Here is a 21,118-nt window from a genome sequence, read left to right as displayed (position 1 = left end):
ATTGAACCAACTGCCAAGAGATTTTAGAGATGACTTCACACTTCTGACAGCTTTAGTAAGAAAACACACCTCACACCAGCCTTTGCAGCTCAACACGTCCTGTTGTTGTGGGGTGAAAAGAGCAGCAGTGGTTTGAGTTTCAAACTGGGAAAGTGATGTCCCAGCACGTTTTCTCTTCTTCCTTAAGGTCAGTGAAGGGTTGAAAGACTTATTGTGGGAACTCTCTACCAAGCTGACAGACTCCACTACGCAGTTACACAAAAAAACACACAAAATAATTTATTTACAAATGTTCAGCCCAGCCCATTATTCTCTCATTAATTTTTCCTTATGTTCATGATTTGGTTCCTCCTTATGTTTGTTCTCCCTCTTTCCCAGATTTTATCTCTCTACCTGTCTTTGAGGCAAGAGAGTGTGTGTGGATGTGGCCTTTAAGGTGAACGTTTGCTCTGTTCCTTGGAGCATCACTTTATAGCTCTCTATCCCTCTCCCACTCAATTTCTCTCTTTTTCTCCCTCACTGCAGTTCTACTTCACTCTTCTCTCCCTGTAGCCCACTACTTGTTACCTATTTCTCTTTAGAATGCATGCCTCTGTCTCTCTGTCTCTGTCTGTCTCACTCCCTCCTTCCCTCCCTGTGTGTGTGTGTGTGTGTGTGTGTGTGTGTGTGTGTGTGTGTGTGTGTGTGTATGTGTGTGTGATATAAATGAAAATGTGTGTAGCAGTTAAATGCATCTTTTAAAGGAGGGCAGATTTCTTTGAAGGTAAAAACCAGTTACTTCCTAGCTCACCCGGAACTGATATTTCAAAGCAGAACATTCTGGATGTAGCATCGTTATCAGGGAAGCCAGTATTTCGCTGTGGCATGTTTCCTAAATCGTTGATGACATATCATGGTCATTTTATAATTTAGTACAGCACATTGGTTACAAATCAGCAAATTTTAAGACTTTTCTGTCTCCTCTACATTCTATAGCCAAGGTGTGGCAAACCTCAGGGCGTACATGATGTGATGAGGCGTTCTACACATACATCTGTCCAAACATGCATCTGATGCAATGCTTGCAATGTCAATAACCTCTCAATAGGGTACATGCTGTACTGAATGCTTATAATGTAGCTCTATGAAGTGTGCACATTGACACTTGGCCTTGAGAGGTCAAATCTGAAGGTGCTGGCATTATCTCTCTCTCGCTCTCTCTCTCTCTCTCTCTCTCTCTCTCTATCTCTATCTCTCGTGCGCTTTCTCTCTCTCTCTCTCTCTCTCTCTCTCTCTCTCTCTCTCTCTCTCTCTCTCTCTCTATCTCTATCTCTCGTGCGCTTCCTCTCTTGCGCTCTCTCTCTCTCTCTCTCTCTCTCTCTCTCTCTCTCTCTCTCTCTATAGTAGCAGCAAATCTTTAAAGGAGGGCAAAGTTCTGTGAAAGGTAAAATAAAAACCACTCCCACAACTTCCTTGCCAATAACCGCCCATTATAGCATACGACAGCGCAGCACGCTACCGCCAAACAGAGCTATCATGCCGGAGATCAGACACTAAGCTTATTAGCATGCTGGGATCAGAGTGTAGCCATTAGCTGGGTTTAGCGTTGATGTTGAGGCCATTAATCAAAGTGATGGGACTGGCATGCGAATCAGAGCTGTTGTAAGTCTCGTTCGCCCACCCTCACTCTCTCCTGTTGGCTTGACCTTTTGTACTGCCGTGACCTTTAGATGTTTTATAAAGTAATGCAGAACAGGCTGACCTCTAGCTAGACCGGTGCTAGCGCTAGTCCATTAGAGCAATAGCCCGCTAGAGCGCTAGCCTGATGGAGGGCTAGCCCTACAGGTCAATGCATTGTCAACTAGATGCTACGATAAACGGGAGTCCTGTGTTTGTGTTCAGAGGTGAATCTGGGCTTTGTGGCTTTGAACCTCGACGAGCCACAGCTGGAGAATATGGTTTGTATCTATAACTAATTTCCTATTCTATATTATTAAGGTTGAAAGCACAGTTAAGGGGAAAACCCTTCCTTCTTCCCTTCCAGCTCTTTCCCTAAGAAAGAAATAGGACATCAAAAAAAAAAGTGGAGGCTAGGTGTTTTTTTCCTGAAGATGGAGGGAGGAAGCTCCCTCTTGCGGAGGATGAGAATCCCTAGCATGAGACTGGTCTTTCTAGAGCTAGCGGAGAGGAGCTAGCGGAGAGGAGCTAGCAGGTAAGGCTAGCAGGGAGGAGCTAACAGGGCAGAGCTATTGGAGAGCGGTTTGCAGGGATGATAGGCTATTCGCACAGCGTAAACTCTCTGGAACCTTTTTTTATTTAATCCCTGGGATATATTCAGCCAAAGTTGTGCATGTCTGCAGTGCTTACGGCATACTAGTCCAACCCTGACCTTTATTTGGGTTTTTTTGTTGCGGCGACAAAAAGTTTCCAGAATGCTAAATGCTCTGTGTTCTGTGATGACTTTCTGTGATGAGGACACCCCCACGTGTGAGGCCACATTACAGGGGGGATTTTGATATACTGTGCATGTAATGGCTAATCAGCACAAATATATAAAGTAGGTTTGTGTGAAGCACTAGCGATTATCACAAAGTGTTATTTTGTAAATCCATACCGGCAATTACACGGCTGTGGCTGCCTTCGGAGGGTGGTGGTGGTGGTGTAGGTGATGATGTTGGTGGTTGCAGGTGGTGATTATGGTGGTGATGTGGGAGGAGTGTGCTATTCATAGTTGCTTGACCCTTGATCGGTTGTCATGGTTACAGGCAAGCGTTTAATTACTTCATTTTCTTTTAGGCTTGATATCTTTGAGGTTATCAATGAAACTTGAATTATGGAGACCCAATTGGGCCATACACCGCCTATAGGTTGTCACTGAATCTGCAATTTTCCACATTTAATCAGTGAACGACTATGACTCAGTGCCAGGCTAGCCCTGCAGGAACATCTAGAATCAATCAGGTGATGTATAAAACCGTGTGATCTTTCTACACATGGAGGTTAATGGATTCTGGGGTATAACCTCCATCTCATTGGCTGAATAAGAGGATTTATATTAAATATGGTATTTCCATAAGGATCTAAATAAAATCGTAGTGCCATTTAAGCATTACATTAAATTAAACATCAAAGGGTAGGTAAACCGAGAATATTGTGACGGAGACCTGATGGGTTAAGCGGATTGTGTGTGTGTGTGTGTGTGTCTTTGTGTGCGTGTGCTTGTTTCCGTGTGTCACTGTTAATGACAGTGTGAAAAAGTCTCTCTAATCGTTCCAGTTAGCATCTCCGTTGTCACAGCGACTATCTTTAGACTCAGCGACTGTGACTCGTTCTCGTCATGGTTAGGAAATTATGATCTGATCTGACTGCACAGCGTCACACACCACTCCGTCTCAATCACTGCCAAACCACATCCCCTCTTCATCATCATCATCATCATCATCATCATCATCATCATAATCTCTGTCCACGTCGCACAACAAAATGAATGGTGACATATGCAAATAATGTAAGTTGAGACCACTGGTTCAGTTTAACCATGTCAGCTGGCCATGGAAGTCTCTGTGTGAGTGACATTGCAGGTACTTTAGGATTTTTTTTTAAGTTGAAACCCGGTTTCATGTGTGAAGCAATGTCGTCAAGTATACTATTGTGGTTCTTGGTTCTGGTTCTTGGTTGGGATTTCCTTGAAAAAAAAAAAGAGATCCTTCATTAATATCGGACTCGCTTGGTTAAACAAAGATTGAATGAATTACACACTTAATCAAATTAAACGTATTCGGCTTCTTCTCAGCTCGTTTCTACTACGCCCTCTCAGCCGCCCGTTCGTTTTCGTTGCGGAAAGTTTGAATTAAATCCACGCCATTAACGCGTAGTCCTCCTCATCCTCCTCGTCACAGCCCATCAGTCACTCTAATGTTCTGTTGGTCCCCGTGTTGCCTCCCCCCCCCCCACCCCTCGACCAGCCCCCACCCCTACCCTCCCACACCACGGTAGACGTTTAAGAGAGAGGAGCAATTTCATGCCTGTTGAGCTCTGAGAAGCAGATGGTGGCTTGTTGCTCCCTGCACTCACCATGGCAGCGGTGGTTCCTGAGTATGAAGAGGTGGTGGTCGTAGTTGTGGGTCTAAAGGTCGGTTCTTTCCTTGGCCCCGCCCACCCCTCGCAACCTGTCTGAGATATCTAACACAGCTTTCAGTTTAAGCGGGGTGCTTTTAATCTAATCTGAAGTTTTCAGCTGGTTTTCTCTCTCTAATTCTCTGTCTCTCTCTCTTTCTCTCACCCTCTCTCTCTTTTCTCTCATTGATCCTTCTCTCACCCTCACCCTCCCTCCTTCTCACTCCGTTGATCCTTCTCATCCCCTCTCCCTTCCTCTTTCTCTCCCCATTGATCCTTCTCCCCCAACTATCCTTTCCGTCCCCATGCACCCTTTTCCCCCTCTCTCCGACGCTCTCTCTCCCAACCGCTCTGCCTCACGTCTCCCCCCTAGTTGGTGGGGGGTGAGTTTGACCTGGAGACCAACCACCTGATCCAGGAGGCTGACGGCGTGCTGTGCATGCTGGACCTGCTGCGGCGCTGCCCCGCCCTCACCCAGGCCCAGGTGTGGGCCAGCTTCACCGCCATGCTGCGCCGGAGCCTGCGCAACATGCACGCCTGCACCCAGGTGGGCCTCGTTAGGCACCTGCTGCTCACAGTGGGCGCCGTCGACGACGTCATCGCAGGTACGGAGCGCCGTTGGATTGTTGATCCCAGATCAAGTTCATGGCCCAGTCTGAATGTAAACAAGGAATGGGTCCAGAAATAGGTCTGCATGCACATGATGAATTGTGGAAAAAAAAGTCATGACCACGTTTATTTTGGTCCATATTGAAATCACGATTTTTCAAACAATTATTTTGGAGTTTGTAAACCTGATGCATTTATTCAGCGTTTCTCTCCAAAAAACACTTTGTACCTGAGAACTTTTGCCTTAAAAACTACACAAAATGGGCAAATAGAAAATGTTCAAAAAGAAAATAATGTAAAAATATGTATCCAGCTTTTCTGCACTTTATATAAAGCATAAAAAGTATATAATTTAAACAAGATTATATTAGTTTGGTGTTCCTTTGATGCAAAAATCTAAATCGCAATCAAAATTAAATTAATCACATAGCCCTACGTGTTCATTCAGAGTGGTAGAACTGTACTTATAACGAACACGTGTGAACATTGTCAACAGTAGAAGAAGGTTTGGTTGATCGAATGAGTGAGCCAAACTATTTACCTGACCTAGGCTGCAGAATCACTCAGACTAGTTTTCCATTGCAAGCTATTTCCATTTCAACCCATTAGTGACGGCGCAAATGGGAAGTGGGCGTGTCTAAAGAGATGTACAAAGGATAGATCCATCCATTGTCCATCTGGGTGGAAACTTCGATTTGTGATGTCACTCAAGGGTAGATTCTGACCCAACATTAACACCTGGTGGTAAACTAGGTGCCTTTTTAAAGCTGAAAGTATCGGATGGCACTGAGTCCAAACTGTTCAGCTATTACTACACTGATTAAATGGAGAGATCGGAAGTTAGAGCAGACATACCGCATTGGGAAAAAAACTTTACCGAACAGATTAAACAGAGAGGGAGGTAATTTAGAGCGGAAATATCATACTGTGTTGGGAAACTTTTCCGAGGCTTTGAACTTAACTGGAGTAATTCCACTTGAGAGAACTTCCGTAGATTCCAAATTGAACATCAATATCGATGTAGGTTTCAAAGCGTTATTTTTTTAACTGAAAACGGTAGTTCTTATGTATCTTAGTATTTCCTGCCCCGTTTCAGACCTACTGAAGATGAGGAACAATAAAGCATGAATCATATTACTTTATCTCTGCTTCATAACGAAAGCTGGTAAATGGAGATTAATCTATTAAAATTAGCATTTTGCCTTCCATTCTCTTTTAAAGATATAACAATAACATAAATTTACCTGGAGGAAGCTTTCTTTTTGGTTGTGTATTGTCAAAATCTGGCTCTATTCCATCCTTTCTCCCTCTCTCTCTTTATACATCTCAACATTTACCTTTGAAATACCTTTTAATTAAGCAGAGAAATATAGTTTGTTTCATAGTATTTTATACTAAATGGTTTAATATGTAGTTCGCCAAAAAGGTTTGTAGAATTATGGATTATTTCCGATGTCAAAACCACTGATATTCTAACATGGATGTGGATGGATGGAAAATGGATTCAATTATATTTCTTTCATTCTTTCTTGATGTTCCTTTATTTCTTATTTTGGTCATTATTTTGGTAATTTTACTATATCTTTCTTTCTTGCTTTCATTTTCTTATTTGTTGTTTATCCCGTCAGGGAATATTTACCATAATGGATGAAGTAATTGAATCCATTATGATCCATGTCAATTAAAGTAAGTACAGTCAGGAGGAGGTAATGTTGTGCTCTGCTTTGATGAAAATGGTTTGGTTTATTCCCCATTTGGATTAAAAAAAGTAATTCAATACCAGAAGCGTATTCACACAGGGACGCACCTTGACATCCTGCAACTTTTATTTCACAAATGAGAAAATGAAACACTTTGATCCCAGTTTCCTTAGCTCTCCCCAACCAATCGAATACTGAATAAAAATGTAAATGATGTAATTGATTCAGGATGTTTGATGGTTGTGTCACACTGTATTTCTGCTGTGTTGATGGTTCTTCCGTGGTGGGTCTGGACAATGGATCAATGTTGACAGACAATCACAGCTACAGAGTCATTTTAGTAAATACACATGAGAAATTAACCACAGGCGGTATTGTGGGCTACCTGGTACTTTGAAAGGCATTACAGTTAATTGAAGTAGTCCTGTCAAGGTCCAGCTTCATTTATTCAATGTTTAGTGAATTGGTTTGCTAATAATGTATTAGAGTGACAGTTATTCTACTCTATACTACTCTAAATAACTTTTAATATTTACCAAGATTTTAGTAATCTTTCAGCTAAAGCCACAGTGCTTGTTTTCTGTCTCATACAGTACTCATGAGTACTGTATGAGAGTACTATTACCATCAGTGACTCTGGTTCTTTTTAACATACATTCGTGACCGTGAATCGAAAGCATGTTTTTCAGAATGTATTTCTCTCCCCACAAATGTTCCACCTCTTGGCTCTGTGATGCACCGGTGGGCTTCTGTGTCTCTGGTCGCGGCGCGGAGGGTATGGGTGATGATAAGTATAATAGGATTTAGAGTGGTGAGGTGCGCAAAGTGACAGTTCATTACCGGCAGGGTGAGGCAGACGGGGGCTGTGGATCTGCTAAGGGAGAGCACGAGGATTCCTCCTTTATCAGAGGAATAAAACTTGACAAGACATACTATAGGCTTTTCACTTTACTAACTCACTGTGTGTGTGTGTGTGTGTGTGTGTCTGTGTGTGTCTTGTTTGTCTTGTTTGTCTATGATCTCTGCGTGTGTTCCCTATATATGTGTGTGTGTGTTTGTGTATGTATTCTCTGGGTTTGTCTGTGTGTTCTTCTCTATGTTTTTGTGTATGTATGGTGTGTTTGTGCTATGTGTGTGTGTGTGTACTCGCTATGTATGTGTGTATGTGTCTGTGTGTGTGTGTGTGTGCTGTGTGTTCTCTCTATGTATATTTGTGTCCTCTGTGTGTGTGTGTGTGTGTGTGTGTGTCCTCCATGTGTGTGTAGAGCTGCTGGTGGAGCTGGTGTGTGTGCTGGCCCACTACAGCATCGCGGCGGGGGAGCTGAAGCTGCTGCTCAAGCTGCTCCGCGGGGATCAGGGGGGCATCTGGGTGAGTGTCCCCAGGGAACCCCGACCCCCCAGCTGCACCACCCACGCATCCACCACTCACCAGAGCAGCCCCCGACGAATCCCGGCTCCAGCGGTCCTGCTGTGTTGTAGCAGGACGTCTGGACGGCCCCGAGCCTGGGCCAGAAACAGAGTTACGCTTCGTGGCCTGTTCCGTCCCAGAGCAGGGATGTCCTCAGAACGGGGTCTTTAATAGGTGGATGACTTCACAGCGTTGATTATAAACGTTTACAGCGGTTCTTCACAGTTGAATGCAGAGTTTGTGTCCACCAATGACACGCTCATAGATTCCCAGCCTCCAGCGACTAGATTGATCAAGGCAAACTTGTAGCGACAGAAAGTGGAACAAAGTGTTCCCAGAGGTTTGAGCTTTTCTGCCATCAGACTTTAGTTATTAGTCTTAACTATGATTTGTGAGGCCACCCGCCAATCAGCCAAACCACTCATTAAAAAAACCCCTGTACAGCCCTGTTGTTGTTGCCTTCCTGCTGTCCCTTCCTTACTTCACCATGACAACGGATGATAAACAGAACGGTGTATCACAGATGAGAACAGATGGAAATGTGTTTGATTTTGATGGGATCTCTCCATACGTATTCCCATGAGATGTTAGTGTAGAAGATCATAGCCAGTACTTTATCTCTCTACTTCCTTCTGTTTTTCCAGCACTTTGAACTCACTTCATCACTCATCCTGTCTATACATTTCTATCTCTCGCTTTCTCTCATCCACTGCATGTCTTGCTCTCCCTCGCTTATGCTCTCTCTCTGCCTCTCTCTTTGTCTCTCTCTCTGTCGCCTACGCCTTCACAGCAAGATACATTGCATTGCTCACATTATATTCTAAAGTGTTTACCTCTTGTGTATGTTCTCCTGTTCTAGACTCTGCATGTGATGTATAACCTTTGCGTGTGTGTGTGTGTTTTTTAATCTCAGAGTGTGTGTTATAACCTGTGTGTGTGTGTGTGTTATAGCCCAGGCATGCGGTGAAGCTGCTGTCGGTGTTGAGTTTAAACACGGAGCCCCAGACAGCCGGCCCAGACACCTTCTTCAGCTTCCCAGGACACAGAGCCGCTGTGAGTCACTTAGCTTAGGTGCTTTTTCGGACTCACTTCCACTTATGGTGTAATGGCTCGGTGCGTGGCACTGTTCATACACAATGTCGCTCGTTATAAAGCTCTTTCTGAACGATGTGTGCTAGCCTACGAAATAGTATTACAAAGTTGTCGTGAGCCGTTTCCATGGAGATAACATCTCCCCCTCTTTCCTAGAACTCTTACTTAAATCATGTTCGAACCATTAGCTTTGTGTTGAAGTGAATTCCAGTTAATTTAACACAGGGCCGGAAATTGCACATTGGAATTGTCTGTTCTGGATACAAATTACAACCTTTCTTTATCACAAGGACCCCCTGAAAAAAATATTATATAAGTAATAGCGTCGCAAAAGGTCATGATCTGCTTCCACAATTGAAAAGTTAGGTATTTTATGTTAAGTGGAGACTGCAATGTGATTTTTCTATTGCAGAATTACTTTGGTGGGGAAACGACTTTCCTTGGCAGCTCATTTCAATCTCCTTCGTCTTGTAGTGGCAGCGAGGAATTTAATTTGAGTCTTACCGCACAAAGTCGTTTTCTGTCTGCGGAGGTTGTTCTTTGCGAAAGCAACCTTTGAAGGAAGAAAACTTAAGGAAGCTGTACATTTTTAATTAATTTTTTAATCCAACTTTTTAATAGAGACAGCGGTTGTCATTATCCATGACATTATAATATGTTGGAAACTTTTGAGAGTTGTTAAATCATTTAACAGAAAGTACTATGTAAATATCTGTAAATCATTGAACAATGGCTGTTAGGGTTACAAATGTCTGATTAAATAAGAGTTTCTCGGAAAAGTCGGTTAATGAATTTTTTGTAGAGATTTGCCTGTTGTTTAAATATAGAACAACATTAAATTACCGTTAACTTGGTGTTTTCTCCTATTATTGTGAATGATAATTGTTTCCAGCCGTGTGCTAATGAGGATGTTTTTGCCTGGTACCACAATTGCTAAACTCACCTTCATTAAACGAAAAAACAAATAACCTGACAGATATAGATCCAACATATATAGAGCTAATCTTGATTTACTTTGGGAATGTCAATTCAGGCAAGGATTAACCCCAAAAGGGCTTGGGGCAGGTTAACAGCTTCAAACAAAATAGTAACAGCATGATAGGGCTCAAACACAATAAGGTTCACTGTGATAATGTAATCGTGTTTTCCTCCAGGCCATAGCATTGCCTCCAATCGCCAGGTGGCCGTATCAGAGCGGCTTCACCCTCAGCACCTGGTTCAGAATGGATCCACTCAGCAGCATCAGCAGCGACGGAGACAAGCCCTACCTCTACTGGTGGGTCATAGCCCTGCTCCTCCTGCTCCTCCTGTCCTCTTCTTCCTCCTCTTCCTCCTTTTGAGTTTGCATTACAAATGTACCTATGAGGTTTTTTCCCTGGAGTCCCTGGACCAGCATCGCCCGGTTGTCGTGGTGACAGGCTCTAGAAGCGTTCCTGATGTAGCAGGCTAATCCAGTTTGAGTCCTGCCAAGCATCAATGAGACGTGGCCCAGTGCCAGTGCCTGTTAGAAAAACAGCGCTTTCCAAAGAGAGAGATTTTTGCTAGTCCCTCTCTGCCCCCTTCCCTCTCCCCCATTTCTCTGTCTTTCAAGTCTCTCTCTAGCTGTCTCTTTCTCTCATACTTCAGCCCCTCTTCTCTGTCCTCTGTCCCTTTCCTCATTTGCCATCTCCCTTTCTCTGTCTATGTATGTCTCCCTTCTAGATCTCACTCTCTCTCTCTCCCTCGATCTCACTCTACTTCTTTCTGTCTGTCTCTCTGTCTGTCTGTCTTGTCCGTCTCTCTCATCACAGCTTGCCTCTTATCCCAGTGAAAGGCTGCTCTGGGACATTAAACCTCCCACACAGCCATAGATGTTTCCACTCCTGATGCCAACACGTGTTTAATTTAAATATATTCACACAGAGCCTTCAGGAACGTCCTTGTACATCAGTCTACGCCCAGGAAGCAAAACAAAGTGACAGTCGATTTATATGTAAGCGTGTATCAATCTTACTGACGCACAACAAAAAAGTAACTCAAGCCACGTAACTTTGATGAATATAGAACCGCTGCCTCTTGACAAGTTGATCCAAAGGCTCTGTCACTCTGCATCGCATAACCCGACATCAACCTGTCTCTGTCCACAGCTTCCGCACCAACAAGGGGGTGGGCTACTCGGCGCACTTTGTGGGCAACTGTCTGATCGTCACGTCGCTCAAGTCTAAAGGGAAGGGGTTCCAACACTGTGTCAAGTACGACTTTCAGCCCCGGAAGGTAAGCACGGTGCTAGCACTGATACCTTCTGATCATGAATGACTCTAAGCCCAGAAAGGTAAGCACGGTGCTAGTACTGCTACCTTCTGATCATGAATGTCTCTAAGCCCAGGAAGGTAAGCACGGTGCTGGTACTGCTACATTCTGACCATGAATGTCTCTAAGCCCAGGAAGGTAAGCACGGTGCTAGTACTGCTACCTTCTGATCATGAATGTCTCTAAGCCCAGAAAGGTAAGCACGGTGCTAGTACTGCTACCTTCTGATCATGAATGTCTCTAAGCCCAGGAAGGTATGCACGGTGCTGGTACTGCTACCTTCTGACCATGAATGATTGCTCTTGTGAATGTCCCTCCGGCCCCATCTAGGCCCCGTTGTTAAACGCTTTTTTTTATTAGGTCTGTGGTTAAACGACGTCTTGATCGTTTAATAAGGTTGCTCGCTTGAGACTGCAAAGTCATGAGGTATTTTCAGACAATAAAGAGAGACTCTCCAAGAAGTAATCATCATCGGTGTACTTTAATAATAGATATTTCCGAGCAGCAAATTCCTAGGGAATGGTAAGGTGTTTGTGTTTACTATTTAATCATTTAGTAGACTCGTCTATCCCGAGTGACCTGCAGTGAACACAGATCATTAGAACAGAGGTCTGGGCTGGGTGGTTTGCTAGAAGAGGATAACCACTAGACGCAGGACATTGGAGTAGGATATGCAAGACATTTTATCTGGTAGTTGATTAAGATCCGTAGCAAGGCTATTTGGCAGGATAGTAGAGTGGTTCGGGTGGTTTATGTCAAGCTGAAAGGTTCTCGGTTCAAACCCCAATGTCCGCACACTCAATGTCCGACCAATAGGCAAATGTTGAGCAAGATATCCTGATGATGCTGTGAGTCTCTTTTGGATGAAATTGTCTACTAAACAAATGACCTAATATAGACTTTATTATCACCCTTTTTTTGGGGGTAGCGTCTTGTCTGTAACTTCTATAACTCTCTCTGTCTTCTCCATATCTCTGTCTCTGTCTCTCTCATTTGAGTACATGGTGTTCATTGACTCTATGAATTGACTTGTAGCCGAGGTTATGTGTTTGTTTTTCTCTACTGTCATCTTATCCTCTTCTCTCCTCCTCAGTGGTACATGATCAGTGCGGTCCACGTCTACAACCGCTGGCGGAACAGCGAGATCCGTTGCTACGTCAACGGCCAGCTGGTCTCCTACGGCGACATGGCGTGGCACGTCAACACCAGTGATGTAAGCGGCTTTCCTCTCTCCCTCCACCGTCACGGTCGCCGGCATGGTCGCTGGCTCTGTTTTCCGTTTGTTTACCACCAACCGGTCCAACCAAGCCAGACACTTTTCCGGATTGTTCTAGAAGGACGGTTTCTTATTGTGAGAAAGAATAAAATAAAAGAGGAACCACATCATAAATCACCCGGCAGACACATAAAAAAAGGGTTTTTATCACTTGGACACAGATTTCTCCTGAGAGTTGCTGGCTGTTTCTTCTTCTGGTTCAAAGAAGGAGATTTGAATATGGTTTTGTCAGTGCGAGGCGCCTGGGGAGGGGGAGAGAGAGGGACAGCAGAAGTAAGATGAGTGGGATCCAGAATAACCTGACCTGAATAGAGAGAGCTCAATATTTGCATTTGCAGATTGCTGCAGAGGCCTCTCCCCTTAGTTTTAATTGGCTGGTAAACGAGGACTCTGGAAAGAAAATCTCCCGGCGATGACGCGGCTGTTATGTTGAGTGACAGACGGTTAACGGCTTTGACCGCTGGAAGCAAAAGGTGTCTCTGGCACCTAGTGAAATCTAAAATCTTAATTTTAGATTTACAATCAATCTAGGCCACTCAGGTGCACAAGGTTGTTGACAAGTTAATCAGATGAACAGACGTGAAGTGAAATAAGATTCAGGGTTTTAGATACTCCCTTTTGGGGAGGAAGTTTGGAGACATGTTGAAATGTGCTGAATAAAAAGTGCCTTTCTGTGGTTCTCTGATAAATAGATACAAGAAGAAACAGGTTTCATTCCGATGCCCGCTCCAGTGTCATTCAATCTTTATACCCTCTACCCCTTCTCTCTTCGTAGCGGTGCATAAAAAAAGTAAAATCCACACAAAATACTTGTGGAATTTGATTGGCTTCTAGGTGAGAAAGCACAAAAGAGAACTCTATAGCCACAGGATGTAAGTGTTATTGTACAGAAAAGCTTTCCAAAGCTATGTTCAGAATGAGCTGGTCGCCCTCATCCCACTTGTTCGACAATCGGTGACAGCAACGGGTTGGACACCCATAGCACTTCTACCATAATATCTTCTACCATAATATCTTCTACCATAATATCCTCTACCATAATATCCTCTACATAATATCTTCTACCATAATATCTTCTACCATAATAGCCTTCTTCTACCTGCTGTGTGCAGTAACACCACTCAACCACTGCCCTTACTGATTTGTGTAAAAACTTAAATAGGCGCAATCGCCGTAATGTGAATGACCTTTCCTGGCCACGTAAGCATACGGTAATTGGTCATGTAGCCAAGTTGGAAAGAAAGACTTTGCACATTAAATCAGCTTGAAGGAATTCAAGGAATTGAATAGACTGAAATTACGTGAGACCTCACCCTGCAATGGATTTCAGGGACCATCATTCTCTGCTGCTTAATGGACACCAAGATAACCCTTAATAACATAATAAATACATTATGGATTTTTTCTCTCTCTCTCTCTCTTTCTCTCTCTCTCAGAGCTACGACAAGTGCTTCCTGGGATCGTCGGAGACGGCCGACTCTAACCGGGTGTTCTGCGGTCAGCTCGCTGCCTTCTACGCGTTTAGTGACGCGCTCAACCCCGCACAGATCTTTGCCATCCACCAGCTCGGCCCGAGCTATAAGGTACATAATCCTACCCCAGCCTCACCCCTGACCCCTAGCCGTATCCTCCTCGCCAGGTCCCTTCTCGGGGGATGATGGGACGGAGCGAGCTACCCACTCCTCAGCTCCTCATCTCGTCTAAAGCCACAGCTTGTCGTTGAGGGTAGAGTTAATATTAATGAGCGATCCGTCAGATTGAGCATTCGGCTGCGAAACCCTGGCAGGGTAATAGCCAATGGATTATGTTGTGGTGCGTCTGATCGCTGTGTACAAGCCAAAAACATCTTAGCGCTTTAATTCTCCATGGCCAACACTTGCATCCACTCAGCGCTCTTTGATGATGACGGCTATAGACGTTGATTGTTTTTCATCTCGTGGCTCTGTGGAGCATATATAACAGTAAGTTGAGGCTACGCTGATTGGGAGGCAATGCAATGTTTTCAGTAGAGCCCTGTTGTGTGTGTGTGTGTGTGTGTGTGTCTGTGTGTGTGTGTGTGTGTGTGTGCATGTGTGTGCATGTGTGTGTGTGTTCTTGGAGAAGCTTCATTCCTGCTGGCTCAATGTGTATGAATGTTTTTTCTGGATTCCCTGGTGAAACACTAGTATGGACAGAAGACTGATAAATGTCCATAAAACCCCACAGTTGTCGTGTCAGGTGTGGACAGGGTTGTAATGGATGTTGGAGTTAATCCCTCAATCTCTCTGCACACAAAGACCCTGGCAGAGATGGAGAGAAGGAGGTGGAGAGTGGGACGGGGAGATGGAGAGAGAGAGAGAAACAAACAGAGACAGCGAGAGAGAAGATAAAGGGGCGAGATAGAGAGTGAGCGACAGAGAAAGGCACACACACTGTGACTAACTGACGCAGAAAGGGTGAGAGAAGGGAGAATAACGGGGGGAGGAAGAAAAAGAGAAATCCAAAGGCTCTCCTGGATTGCAGCTCATTCGGTCAGTCCTCTCATAATTGGTCACCTCCTGTATGGCTCCTAGAGGGTTGTTTCAGAGTGTCTCAGCAGGATCGCCCAACCAACCCGGAGGGGAGGAAAGTGAGGGAGATGATGCAGAGGTAGAGGGGAGGGGCTAGTGTGGAGGTGATGAAGGGAAGGTAGCAATTACTTCCGTTTGATGAAGCGACTGGAAAGTGTGTGTGTGTGTGTGTGTGTGTGTGTGTGTGTGTGTGTGTGTGTGTGTGTGTGTGTGTGTGTGTGTGTGTGTGTGTGTGTGTGTGTGTGTGTGTGTGTGTGTGTTTGTGTGTGTTTTAATGAGATTTAATGACACACACACACTGGAAACACACAAACACACACGCTGGACACAAACAAACACACACATACTAACACACCTGGTCCAGATGCTAATAATGGTCTATTTCACTCCCAGCCCATGTTTGCCAATGCTAGCTAGTATCCAGGCCAGCAAGCATAGGGTCACTAGATGCCCCTGTTTTCCAGGGACAGTCCCCATTTCTCCGGTGGCCTGTCCCTGGTTAGAGATTTCCCCGGTAATGTCCAGGTTTTTCCAAAAGGACTTAAAAAATGTATGAATGCATTTTTTACTGGCAACAGTTCTAGGTTTCTCATGAATATAATTTTTTAGGCAGTTGGTAATTCGTCTCAAGTCTATCTGATAGGCTGTATCAGGCTCGCTAAGCGGGGGTCTATCAATCGACTTTTACCATAAGCAGGCATGGCTTGTATAAACAATAGATCAACACAATAAGAAACATTTGCCTGTTTGAGTAGCTAACCTTTAGCAGAGCTTAAAACACATCATAGTAAACCATTTGGTATGTAGGTTACTGCCAAATAATTTACTACAGTACCTGAATTGACCATGATAAGAATAAGCAAAATGATATTTCTTCACTTTTTTTCCTTTTAAGAAATGATATCAGATATTTCATTGATATATGGACTGCCAAACCACTAATGTCCCTGTCTTCCCATTTGGTCACCTTAAGCTAGCGTCAAGCACTATCTAGCAAATAGTGCCCGCCAGCATACAGAACATGCTATATGCCGTATGCTTTACAGCAGAGATTTATGTTCTGTCTTTTGGATTAAACGCACCCTTGCTGCTACAGCCTATACATTTGTGCATCACGTTTATTTTTCACAGATTTAAGCGTGATCCGTGGCGCAGTCATGCCACTCTTGGTGTTTTAAATGAATGTGACAGAGAAATGGCACTCTTGCGTCAGCCAGTGGAAAAGGATAATCGACTGTATGATTACTAACACCGTCGTCTGTCTGCACCATGACAACTTCAAACCCTTGTGTGTTCCATACCATTTCATCAGATGTTGTCGGCTTTAAGCGTGCCGCAACATGCACAACGGCAGCCGTAGAATCATCTTGTCTTCCTATGTATAAATGTTGAGTTTAAGGGGATGGCAGCTGTTTCGTAAATATCAGCAGATGTTGCTTGTGACAGTCTGACTGATGTGCCTTGCTCAGAGGTGGGGAAGACGAGGGTGGTCGCCAGGGAGTTGGTTGATGTGAGATGTATTTCTGGACGGATTATGCGGAAACCGCTCTCACGTTTCAACTGGGTTCTGTTGTCTGTTGTCCTTCGGTCATTTAATATTTACATGATACTGTATTTATATATTATTAACAGCAACATTTGATTTACAATTATTACACAGTTCATATGTTCGTTTTCATTCCCTGGTTATCATTCTTAGAAATGACAAGCTGAGAACAATTACAGCATACAGTCCAGTACAGTAATACTTCTAATACTGTTATTAAGCTGGCACAGAATGAAGCCGAGTGACTAGAGCCCCCCTAGCTGCTCTAAATCCATTGTTAATCACACCCTCAATTGGCTCTATAAAACGCTTACTAAAACATTCAGTATAGACTACCTAGTAAGATTCCACTGAATGAACACACAGCACATGAAATAGTCAATCAGAATCAACAGCTGGAACTATCCGTTTTTGAATACATAATTTAATACATCATATGATATTATAATGCATAAAATTCTATTATGATAAATCATATAATACTAGAATGCATCATATAACACTATTATGCATGGTATAATACTAAAATGCATAGTATAACGCTGTAATACACTGACATTCAGGTCAGCAGTCTCTTATCTGCTTATCCCTGCACTCTCTATCCCCAATATGCCCAAAGGTGGTTCAGAACCAAAGTTTTAATGTTGAACATGTAAAATAATTATGAAGGTCACACTGTTTGCATGCTTGGTTGAACAAATGCATTATTAGTTGGGAAAGCTAAACAAACATTTTAGGTTGTAGCCTTGGGTTTTTGGCACTTATAGTTTTTCCTGAGATTGACGCAGGAGAGCTGTAGGCTTAGAGTTCCACTCCAGCGTAATGTTACCCTCGGCGGAGCGCTGCTGCAATAAACCATCCCTAAAATTAAATGAAACGACCCCCCCAACTGCCAGATTCATTCATGCCTCTTGGCTTCAAACTTTATTTACCTCAACGATTATTTACCCCGACAGTTAAAACTTCTTGGAGAAATGTCCTGAAAAACACTTATCGTAATTCATGCTAATACTTGGCTTTGCTTTTCTTATTTTCACATTTATTTTTTTAAATGGTTGTCTTTAAGAAGAGGAGGACAGGGGGAGGGGAGGAGGTATAGGTGTGGGGCAGGGGGGGTAGACGAGTAAGAAAAGGATTCTAGGAGGGAGGAGGAGGAGGAATGGGGATCAGGAGGAGTAGGATGGACAGCGTCTGCCCTACAGGGGGTTTATTAACTGCCAGCTATACATCGTTATCCACCCTCAGCGAGGGGCTTTTACTGTGAAGTGGCAGTACCGAGACTTTTACTGTGAAGTGGCAGCTCGTTATCGCCTGGGAGCTGGGCTCATGACTGAAGGGTAAAGAGACTGGGTGATGAGAGATGTGCTGCAACGAGTGAGTTTGTGGAGAGAGAGAGAGAGAGAGAGAGAGAGAGAGAGAGAGAGAGAGAGAGAGAGAGAGAGAGAGAGAGAGAGAGAGAGAGAGGTTTCTCTATTTGGCGGACAGAGCTTTCACACATTAAGTCCTTAATCATTGCTACTGCTGGTGTCAGCAGGACTTCAACACCTCATGATGAACCCAACCTGGGACCCTGGTGGAGGTGTGGGCAACGTCTTGAGACCGACGAGGTGTGAAACGTTCCTAACAGGAAGGACAGGTGGAAGCCTTATCATATAGTTAAATTATTTTACTTCCAAGGGACCATGAGCCCTAGAGGACCGAGTGGGCATCCTAAAGAATTCATTAATGTTTAATCGGTCTCTAGGCTTGCAGCTCCCTCACCGTAGCTCTAGCATTTGCCCACCCACAAGTCCTCTCACATTCATATAAGCGTTTTGTGGTCTGCGTCTGAACCCTAAAGTTTGCATTACAAAAATGAGTCCAGGTGTAACAAACGGGGACAATTATTTTTAAATTGATTTGCTACATACTTCCCCCCGCATAATTAACGAACGGAGAACGCCAGCCTCTTTAATCACCCCTGTCTCTGTAGAGAACTAGTGCTGAAGTCAGCATGGCTTTAATACTGCAGTACCTGTGATGGGGATGCCAGGCGGGCGGTGCTGGCCCCAGCCAGCAGGCCAGGACCATATGAGAGCAGTGTTATGTAAATGTAAGGAGAGTGCAGCATCAGCAAATATACCGTATGCTATATGTATATCATGGATCAATTACAGCTTAACCATAATGCACTATGATTGGGATATAAAATACAAGCTATAAAGATGACAAAGTGCTACATTAGAATGGAGAGGTTTGCTTTATATATATGCTTAATATGCAGTTGAGTGGAATGGATGAGCTTTCAGTTTTTCCTGCAAGAATATGAAAATACACTGCCAGTGGGACAGACCATTAAGAAACCCAAAACACAAGCCGCTCACACCCAGTTACTACATGAATAGTTTACAGGGAATGGAAAAGTGGTGATGAAAGGAGGATTTTTGTGAGAGGGGTCCAGATGTTCCGTGAAGCTGGCCAACAGCTGGATCTAGAGGTTTCCAGGAGATGCTTCAGATGATCTCGAGGTATCAGTGCGATTGCCTAAGGGAACCTTAGTGAGGGATTTATAACGTTCCTTTCTATATATCTATCTCAATCAGTGGTTCCAAACCGTTTTCGTCCCAAGGCCCACTTCAACATCCAAATTGTGTTTGTGGCCCAAGCAGACTATGAATATTATAGTTATGAGAAATACCATGAATGGGTTGTAATTTGTTAGAAATGCCGGTGAGAATTTCTATTTTCAGTTGACTGTGCCTGCCTGTGTATGAGCAAATCTGGATTTCATTTTTCTTCCCACTAACAATTTCAGACCAAACAATTGGTCTGGAATTTCTACTGTGATGGGTTCAGGGAACCATCTTGCCTGAATCCAACTTGCCAGATGGATGAAATGCAACACTTCTCAATGATAGGGGAATGTCTATAGCGAAAAGAGGGACGTTTTTGGGGTTATTTAGTTTAAACCTCTTGCTCTCTCCACTCTTTTCTGCACTTTCAACTCTTGAATCCTTCCTACAGAAGCTGTTCACAGCAACATTCTTTTCATGTTTTTTCATCATTTGGCAGCCAACCTCAATATAACCTCTCTCTCTCGCTTTCTCTACCAAACTTATCCATACATCTCACCTTAACATCTCTCTCTTCTGTAACCTGAACATTCTCTCTCTTCTTCTTACTTCCTCTCATTATCATCTCTCTCTCTCTCTCTCTCTCGATCTTATATCCTCTATGAAGAATATTCCTCTCTTCTCTGTCTTCTCTTCTGTCTCTTCTCTCTCTGCTCTTTAATATCTTTTCTCTCCTCTCTTCTCTCTATTCTCTCTCATCTCTCTCTTCTCTCTTCACTCTCTTCTGTCTCTTTTCTCTTCTCTCTCTCCTCTTTTCTCTCCTCTCTCTTCTCTCTTCACTGCCCTCTCTCTGTTCGTTCTTCTCTCTCCTCTCTCTATCCTCTTTTCTCTATTTTCTCTTTTCTCTCCGCTCTCTTCTCTCCCCTCTATCCTCTCTCTCTCTGGTATTCTGTATTAATAATATTCCTCTCTCTCTCTCTGTCTCTCTGCTGTATCCTCTTTATAATATTTTCTGTGTTGCTATATTAATTAAGCTTGTCTGCCAAACGGCTAATGGATTCGCTGTATCTGGTCTCCCGGGCCGCTGTCGCTATCGATTAGCCATTTGTTACATTAGTGCTAATGAACCAGGTATTGAGCCAGCGGGCCGCAGCGCGAGCACTTCATTAGGTCCGCTGATCGGGGTGTCGGGAACATCCCTGGGTAGTGTGTGTGGGGATGACGGTGTGTAGGATGCCAGATACAGTTCATAGTACACTCTATATCTCCTGATATCTTGGCCCTGGCCAGCGCGGCTCACTGTTCATGATCATAGACGTGATATAGACTCTTAACAATTTTATTTTAAGTTTGGCAGCAGACCCTGCAATCTTTTTGATGATATGGTCAAGACTCAATGATAACTGTTTCAACATTGCATTAATTGGATTGTGAGACCATACCTGTTTTTGCTGTGGCTTTCAGAGTAGAATATGCGAGGCAATTAAGTGATCACAATTTACGATTTAACGGTGTGATTCATTATGTGCCAGTCAATGTTTGGGACGCAGGTAGGGGTTAGGATATCTGTGATTACTACGGGAGGGATGCAGATTTTGGGGTTTGAACCTAGAACCTTCAAACCACCAACATACAAATATTCAGGGGTGCAGGTTAGTGTAGTTGTTAGGCTGTATCTGTTAGCGTGAGAATGCACCCATTCAACCGTGTCCTTCACCATGCACATGTGCCACAGCCCTTAAGTGGTCCGGGTACTTGAAAATACCTTGATTTTACTGACTTGTTTGATACTCAATATAGCATCGGTTAACTGAAGGTTGCATTAGTTTTAGTCAAGTGGGGTTCCCATGGAGACGTTATTTTAGTCTCACAACCTTGCCGATCTCGAAGCGTGCTGACAACTTAAAGTTGTCAAGAGTTGGTTTGTTTCAGCGGCAGCGTTGAAAGCGAACGTATTCCTGTAGAGTCGAGCGTCGAAGCCCAACCTAGCGCGACCCTTTCA

At 43.8% G+C, this 21,118-nt stretch overlaps 1 protein-coding gene across 1 annotated transcript in view; it reads left to right on the top strand.

Annotated features, from left to right (window-relative positions):
- Positions 1–7,094: 7,094 nt before the first annotated feature.
- LOC307073270 (neurobeachin-like) overlaps positions 7,095–21,118 on the top strand; it is a gene marked incomplete at both ends in the record, with an annotated part of 171,819 nt that continues 157,795 nt past the window's right edge. The window contains 7 exons of the mRNA XM_079732974.1: positions 7,095–7,179; positions 7,670–7,773; positions 8,764–8,865; positions 10,059–10,180; positions 11,031–11,157; positions 12,287–12,406; positions 13,906–14,052. Of these exons, the coding sequence (XP_079589100.1) occupies positions 7,095–7,179; positions 7,670–7,773; positions 8,764–8,865; positions 10,059–10,180; positions 11,031–11,157; positions 12,287–12,406; positions 13,906–14,052 (807 nt within the window). The remainder of the gene's footprint in view (positions 7,180–7,669; positions 7,774–8,763; positions 8,866–10,058; positions 10,181–11,030; positions 11,158–12,286; positions 12,407–13,905; positions 14,053–21,118) is intronic.

Source organism: Pollachius pollachius (assembly GCF_949987615.1).
Source record: "Pollachius pollachius genome assembly, chromosome: 3".
NCBI lineage: Eukaryota > Metazoa > Chordata > Actinopteri > Gadiformes > Gadidae > Pollachius > Pollachius pollachius.
Note: the sequence above shows the minus strand (reverse complement) of the source record. Positions and strands in the feature narration are given on the sequence as shown.